This window comes from Nicotiana attenuata, unplaced genomic scaffold (assembly GCF_001879085.1).
Source record: "Nicotiana attenuata strain UT unplaced genomic scaffold, NIATTr2, whole genome shotgun sequence".
Classification (NCBI taxonomy): Eukaryota; Viridiplantae; Streptophyta; class Magnoliopsida; order Solanales; family Solanaceae; genus Nicotiana; species Nicotiana attenuata.
This window is the reverse complement of record NW_017672425.1, coordinates 77,048-85,727: the sequence shown is the minus strand read 5'-3', so window position 1 is coordinate 85,727 and position 8,680 is coordinate 77,048. Positions and strand designations below refer to the sequence as shown.

Below are 8,680 nucleotides of genomic sequence, written 5' to 3'. Positions count from 1 at the left end.
CTCCTCAATTTGCGTGCGCAGTCCGGGCGCGTTTCCGGAAAGCCTTTATGTGAACTCTAAGAAAAATATTGAATTTTGCCTTTTAAATTGATTAAAGTTGACTTCGGTCAACATTTTTGGTAAATGGACCCGGACCCGTGATTTGACGGACCCGTAGGGTCCGTAGTAAAATATGGGACTTGGGCATATGCCCGAAATCGAATTCCGAGGTCCCTAGCCTGAGGAATGAATTTTTGAAGAAAATTGTTTGCTGGAAAACATAAGGATTTTTAGAAATGGAATAGTGTGTGATCTCGTTGGTATCGGGCCGTATTTGGTTCCGGAGCCCGGTACGGGTTTGATATGGTATTTAGGTCGTGTCTGTGGAATTTGGTGAGAATCGGAAGTGATTTGACGTGATTCGGAAGTCCGGTTGCGAAAATAGAAATTTCAAGTGTTCTTAAGAAAATCATGAGTTTTAGTGTTAAATTCATTGTTTAAGATGTTATTTTGGCGATTTGATCGCACGAGCAAGTCCGTATGATGTGTTTAAACTTGTATGCATGTTTGGTTTAGAGCCTCGAGGGCTCGGGTGAGTTTTGGATAGGCCACGAAGTGAGTTTGGACTTAGAAAATCTGCTGTTGCATCTGGTATTTTGTTGCAGGCCTAATTGCGAGATCAGGCTTCGCATTTGCGAGCTTCACAGGCTTTTCAATTGCGAGGGTTTTATCGCAATTGCGAAGAAGCCCTGGGCCAGCATGGTTCGCATTTGCAAACATACCTTCGCATTTGCGAATTCATCAGGGAGGGGCAACCTTCGCAATTGCGACCAAAGGTTCGCAATTGCGATAGTAGTAAGCATGCGGCAGGTTCGCATTTGCAATGCCTGTCTCGTATTTGCGAGCTTCGCAATTGCGAAGCTCTGGTCGCAAATGCGACATCTGCAAATGATCAAAACATGACTTAGACGGGATTTTGAACTCATTTCTCAAATGTTCAAACCCTAAGCTCCCATAGGCGATTTTCCAAAGGAGAGTTCTTCCCCAAATCATAGGTAAATGATTTCTAACTCATCTTCTTCAATCTATTTCATCTTTTTACATGATTTCATCTCAAAATCTAGGGTTTTTCATGGGAAATTGGGTGTTTTTGGTTAGAATTTAGGAATTTCGAAATTTGGGGATTTAGACCTCAAATTGAGGTCGGATTTCAAAACCAATTGCATATTTGTGCTAGTGGGTGAATGGGTAGTCGGGTTTTGGTTCGAACTTCGAGTTTTGACCAAGCGGGCCCGGGGGTCGATTTTTGACTTTTTGTGGAAACATTGGGGAATCTATACTCATGCATTAGAATTAGTTTATTTAGCGTTAATTGATGTTAATTAGTTAATTATGCATAGATTCGGGCGGTTTGGAAGTGGAAATCAAAGGAAAACGGTATTTGAGGCTTGAGTTTGGCCGTGGAATTGAGGTAAGTGTTTGGTCTAACCTTAACTTGAGGGAATAGGTGTTGTTGTCTTATTTGCTACGTGTTAGTGTTGAGTACGACATATAGGTGTGGTGACGAGTACCCATACGTTGATGTTGAGCATGCAAAAGTCTTATACTGTGGCCGTTGTGTCTCTTATTACGTATTGTTCATGCTTAAACTGATGATTCTCCATGTTGAACAAGTCTTATTATATTTTTCTTGGTATTGGATAATTGTTGAGTATTGACTCAAGTTGAGACTTAAATTGTGAATTTAACTGTTGAAATGAGATTGGCTATTGTTGATTCTCTTGCCGAGATGTTATTGTTTCTATTGTCTGGGTAAGGAAGAGTGTAAAGCACGAAGGGTGATGCCGTGCACGATATTGTGAGTGAGTTTTAATACACGAAGGGTGATGCCGTGCCATATTTGTGAGTGTTCATGCACGAAGGGTGATGCCATGCCATATTTGTGAGTGTTAATGCACGAAGAGTGATGCCGTACCATGAATTGAGTGTTAATGCACGAAGGGTTATGCCGTGCCGTTTCTGTTGTTTCTTATGGTGAGGACGAGAGTAAAAGCACGAAGGGTTATGCCGTGCACGTGTTATTATATCATTATTTCTGTTGGTTCGAATTTGGTATTTACTTTGCTTCTCTATTGAATTACTGTCAGAATCCGATATTCCCAAAGTATGTTTCCCCTTCCCGTCTTTACCTGTTAAATTTTTGTTATTACTGTTTTCTCGTATATGATTTAACTGCACAGGTTTATATTGATGTCGTGCCCTAGCCTCGTCACTACTTCGCCGAGGTTAGGCTCGACACTTACCAGTACATGGGGTCGATTGTACTGATACTGCACTCAGCACTTTCTGTGCAGATTTCGGTGCCGGACCTCGTGAGTAGAGTTTGTGTTGCTGCCTTCAGTCCACGGGAGACCTAGGGTAGATCTGCCGGCGTTCGCAGACCCTGGAGTCCTCTTCCCTCTATTTTGGATTTTTTGTCTCTTTCTATTTCGAGAGCAGTTGTAATTCTTTTAAACCAGTATTTGTAGAACTTCTTAGACGTTTGTGAATTGGGGTAGATATGTATTGGAGTTTTTGAACTGTTATAACACTTCCACAATTTATATCTGTTTAGCTTTAGTTATTATTTATTTCTGTTTCAGCTAATTTTTAATGTGTTAGAAACGTAATTGTTGGCTTGCCTAGCGTTCAAGAGCTAGGCGCCATCACGATCCCGACGGTAGAAAATTCGGATCATGACAAGAAGTCCATCATTGAAGGCTATTCAAAGCTTTGCTTTCAAAAATAAGATTTTTTTGAATTTGTTAGTTATTTGGATGGAGTGTTGTTCCAATTGATTGAAAATATCAAAAGGAGTTCAAAGTTTCAATTTGAAGTGATTTTTAGTAGATTTGAGTCATTTGACCAAGATTTTAGTTAAATTTCAGAAAAGATGCAAGGAAGAAGACGAAGTCAGTTTTTTGTATAATTATGTATAATCTTGTATAATAGTGTATATGGGTGTATAAACACATCTTATACACTATTATACACTTTTATACATCTTTATACAAGCGTCTGTAGACGAACTTCTTTTACGATTTTCAATTGCAATTCTTGTTCAAAACCAGTCCATATCTCCATTAAATTACTTCAAATTTTATATACAATCTCCTTATACTATTTCTAACAATTCTAAATAACACCCACTCCAAATCTCTCACAAAATCAAATTCAAAATCTAAACCCACATATTTAAGCTTGTTAAAAATCTAATTTTCACCATTCAAATGGATTTGGTTTGTTGAACTAATATTTGAGTTATAGTTGCTGATTCGAAAATTAACTTAAAAACTTGAGCAATCTTTAAAAATTAAATAATAATTTTGAGAATTTATTGGAGTTGGATGTTGAATCTTAGCCTATTACTTTTGGGCTAGTTGGTTGTAGATTGAAACATGGGCTATAAAATTGAAAAGTAGGGACGCCAGTTGTTCTTATGTGAAATTTTTTCCCTGTAATTATTTAGGAAATTTGACCTCCTACAGCAAAGGTATACACCCTATTTATTATAAATCAAAATTATTTTAAAATATTATTTTCTATAGCTATCTTTTATATTTTATAGCAAAATAAGTATTTATGGCATATACTACCATTGAGACATGAAATAAAGCATAAAATACGCAATTTATATTTTCCCCTCTCTTAGACAGCCGGATATACCTATTTTTAAGGTGATTGCCATTACTGTATTCATAAATACATGGTGTGAATACAGCTAGACTGCCCTGATTTTAGACGCTTTTTACTGCTGTATTCATGAATACAGCACCGCGAATACATGTGAATACATGCACGTACAGCTGGACTATCCCGATTTTAGGCGTTTTTTGCTGCTCTATTCATGAATACAATAGCGCGAGTACATGTGAATACATATGCATACAGCTAGACTGCCCTGATTTAGGTGCTTTTACTACTGTATTCATGAATACATGCGCGTACCGCTGGACTACCCTGATTTAGGTGCTTTTGCTACTGTATTCATGAATACATGCGCGTACCGCTGGACTACCCTGATTTTTATGTGCTTTTTTATGATGTATTCATGAATACAGTAGCGCGAATACAGCGAACCGTAATAACTGAATAGTAACTATGTATATGATAGCTATAAGAATGTAATAACTAAATAGTAACTATGTATATGATAGCTATAAGAATTTAATAGCGGCTAAACAATAGTGGTTTCTGAAAATTCACTTTACCGTTTTAGAAATACGGTGCTATTCCCCCTTTGTCCGCTATCAGAAACTATCCTCCGCACCCTTCCGACGAACGGACCTTCATTTCCAGGCTATACGCTCTCTGACTTTTTCTTCTTCTTCTTCTGCAAAGGTATTCAACCTCAAACTTGATTGAATATTTGCTGATTTCTACCATTTTTATATTTGAGTAATATGTCTGCATTTTTTAATTTTTCGAATTCCCGGACTCTAAATTTTGCTTTCTCAATTTCATCTGAAAGTTGTTCCTCTCAAATTCTGAATTGCATGCCGTTGCTTTACTGTTGTATTTGCTGTTTTTTTGTGGTGTAAATTAGTGGTGTCAGATTTCGCATTCTGGTTTAGATTTTTTGGTTTTGTGTTTGTACTCAAAGAAATGAGGATAGTTTTTAGAGCATAAAGTGTTTCGCAATTAGAAATCAAAATCTGCTACAGAAGTTTTGACTATGAGATACCTTTTGAAGCTATTTTAGTCAAGTTTCTGCTAATAAAAATCTTAGACAAGATGCTATTTTTCATCTTATCTTGTGTAAATATGACTGTGGAGTTGTTTCTTTGAGAATCATGCTTTGGGATTTACTCTACTTGTATCAGTTTCATGCAATTAAGAAATGTCACAACTTTAAGGATAAGATCTCTAACTTGACGTTACTTGTTATAATGAGATTGACAACTATGATTGCAAAATTTTATGAAATCGTCTGGTGATTCATTATTGAAATTTGAATAAAAGGAGCTAGGTGAACATTACTATTTGCAGCAGAAAAATCTTTTATGTTGTAGAGTCCATAGAAGCTTGAATGTAGAGAAAATCAAGCATTGACTAATGGTCTTAAATCAAATGAGTGAAAACGGGAGATGGGTCTTGTAGTCTAATAGGGAAGAGAAAATTTGCAACTCCTTGAACGGTTAAACCGAGGATCTATTGGAAACAACCTTTCTACTCTCACAAGGTAAGGTCTGCGTACACACTACCCACCTCAGACCCCACTCGTGAGATTATACTGGGTTTGTTGTTGTTGTTGTTGTCTTTTTTAAAAAGAAATCGACTGTGCGTTTTGATTCATTTTCCAAAATCAATAGTACAGATGATTTGAGGGAGTTGTATATAGTGTCATACATCCCTAATCTAGCTTGAAAATAGCTAATTTATCTAGATACAAAGAGATGATGACAATGTCATTGGTAAAATACATAGGCTCCAAGCTATGATGAATGTGATGTCTACCTATACTAGAAGTGGGGGTACCTCCAAAAAATTCTACAACTACAGAGAATCCTCATAATTCAAGGTGGTTCAAAAGTCATCTCTCCCTTGTTCTTGTTAGAAATATAAATAATTGGGAGACTCCACCTATAAGCAGTCATTAGGCCTTTGATTTGAGCAGGCAAGAGAAGTTATCAGGAATCAACCTCTCTACCCTCACAAGGTAGGGGGCAAGGACTACGTACATACTATTCTCTCCGGACCTCACTTGTGAAAATAATACTGGGTACGTTGTTGTTGTAGTTAAGAGAAGTTATGAAACATCTGAGATTGAGGGTATGTTAAGGTTAGGAGGCAAGTCTATCAACAACTTGGTTACATTCATCGCTTCAGGTTAAGAACTGAAAACTACAGTCTTTCTAAGATTTTCACCTCTTTAGAATTCTTCCAAGGTATGAGAATAATGCCTTTAACATAATTTCAAGATATGTACTACCGCATTTTACGGGTTGTAAACTTGCGAGGAATCTAGCACGTTTTAGTTAGTGGGTTTGCAATAATTCTTTACACATATTTAATGAATTTCTTAATACAAATATAAAGCCGAAGCAAAATCTACTGTCCAAACCTATAAGCGATACTCTACCTCCGCCTTGTCCCTTTCAATCATTAATTCATGTAAGCATGTTGACATAGATGAATGTGCACATCAAGTGCGTGAACCAGTACGGACCCACATGCCACACTTGCAATTGCATTAAGTTTTGCTCATCTAAAAGCTTAAGTTGTTAGAGATATGTATGTTTGTTTGCGTAGTGATATCTTTAACATTTCTGTACAAGATTGAGACTTTTGTAAGCCAAGCTCGTGAAAATTCTTTTCGGTAATGGTTGTGGGACTTGAACCTTCGATCTCTGTCTGCTCTTATACCTTGTTAAACTGTATAATCATCTCATCCAAAAGCTTAAATCGTTAAAAACGGTGTAATTACTTGATAATAAGTGAATAATTTCAGCATAATATGTCTGCATCGATAAAAATAGAAAACTTGCTAAATTTACATTTTACTGCTGCCATAGTATAATTTTATGCAAACATGGAAAACAGGGCATTTACAAGGAATGCGGTTTCAAAGCACTATAAGTTCTTGGCGCTGGAGCCGGATCATTTGTTGCCGAAACAGAACTAGTAGATGAGTCCAGTTGATTCTGCTCAAAATTGCCAATTTTACATGGAACTATTCCCAATGACTTTTCATCAGGACATGATCTAGGCTTACAGAAAAATACTGCACATTCTGCTACTGATCTTTGCATTGGCAACTCCGGAATGCAATTCATTCTCACATCAAGGACCTTTCTCTGAATTAGCTTCTTGCATTCTGGTCCAACCTCAGTGAAGTAATTGTACGACAACGACAAATTCTTCAGGTTGGGCAACTTGCATACCAGTTCAGGCACAGGTCCATAAAACTGATTTTGCGCCAAGTTCAGTATCTGCATATTAGCCAAACATCCGAACGAATGAGGTATTTTCCCTGTTAACTTGTTTTTGCTCGCATCAAATATTCTGGCCTTAGTTAAAAGCCCTATTTCATGTGGCAAGCAACCAGTAAGATGATTGTTCAAGAACAGAACTTCAAGTAAAGTTTTACAAGCTTGACCAATGCTATGAGGAATGGAGCCAGTGAATTTGTTGTTGGCTAGAGTTAAGTAAAGAACCGGAGTTGATCCCAGGTTATCAGGAAGTTTTTGCATTAAATTGTTGTTGTTGATGAAGAGAACGTCGAGGTTTAGCAAGAAAACTTGAGGTGGAACCAATCCTGAAAAAGTATTAAACCTAAGGTCCAAGAACGTTAAATTCTTGGCACCAAGAACATCATATGGGAATTCACCATTATAATTGTTGTTGCTAAGGTCTAACTCATAAAGATAACGAAGATTCGCGATCTTTTTTGGGATTGTGCCTGTAAACTTGTTGGAATTTGCATGGAAAATTGTTATGTCTGGTAATTCATCAAGAAAGCCGTTAAGAGTAAGGTCAGGACCAGCAAAATTGAACTGATTGAAGTCCACTGCAGCTAGTGCTTGAACCTTATAATCAGGAACAATTGCACAATGGAAACCTTTGTACTTGTTACAAACATCATAGCCAACCCATGTGTTTTTAATTCCTAAAGGGTCATACTTGATTTTGGCCTTAAGCTTTTGGATTACATTGTAGGCTATCTCGATACGTTTACTTTCAAAGAGGTATGGTGGTGGCGATGGTGGTGGAGGGCAAGGTGGTTCTGGTGACGGAGGTGGTGGTGGACAATATTGATTATCCGGTGGAGGTGGTGGTGGTGGGAAATTTTCACCACCTCCGCCGATGATTATTTCCAAAGTTTCTCTACTTTGGCCAAGAATTGAACCAGCCAAAACTAGACCATTCTGCAAAAATATTTGGATGAAAAAAGTTATAACTAATACAAATGATAAAGTGATAGAGATAATGGTAGTCATTTGCTCAGAGGCTGAGGGGGAGTGGATTTTGAAGTGGTAGTAATTAAGATCAATTATATAGATTAATTGGAAAAATCGAGGGCTAGACTAGAATTGATTGATTCATATTTCATAGTCACAAGAGAGCTATAAGAGTACAAGATGTTTTGTCGACAAGTAACAAAGTTGTTGGTCTCTCACTCTCACATAGGTACCTTTTCGTCCATTTATGACTTGTCAATGATTCTATGAATTATTATCTGTATAAATAAGCTTCCATGGTATGATCACATGTATTGTCAATTTTTCAATAAAAAATAAAAGTTAAACTGCAACTTGGAGTCCTTAGTTGCCTATCCTTGTCTCTCTCTCCTTTTAGCCAATTTGGTTGATTGGTTATTCATACATAGATAACTGACAGAGAAATTGGTATATATATAGAACATCCTTTTTGATCTTTAGACCGACGTAGAAATTGATTTAAACCTGAAAAGTTATTGAAATGTAAATTTATGTACCATATATTAACCTTTTGGTTTCATGTTGTTTTTTATTTTCTTTGTTGAGAAATGTTTTTAAATTTTTGTTATCAATTCAACATTGTAATTTATCATTAAGATCAACAGGCAGCCTTTGTTTGTCGCATAAATTGCAATGATTATCTGACCAAGTTAGCTATTTGATAGTTTAATGAGTTTAAAATGTCAAAATAGTTAAATAACTTGGACCCTATAGTAGTTGGA

The 8,680-nt window shown here is 36.8% G+C and overlaps 1 protein-coding gene across 1 annotated transcript; it reads right to left on the bottom strand.

Moving 5' to 3' along the window:
* Positions 1-6,426: 6,426 nt before the first annotated feature.
* Positions 6,427-8,425, bottom strand: LOC109213147 (uncharacterized protein At4g06744-like). Its single transcript, XM_019376906.1, has one exon. The coding sequence runs from the start codon at positions 7,956-7,958 to the stop codon at positions 6,567-6,569; it is 1,392 nt and encodes a 463-aa protein (XP_019232451.1). The 5' UTR covers positions 7,959-8,425; the 3' UTR covers positions 6,427-6,566.
* Positions 8,426-8,680: the final 255 nt, after the last annotated feature.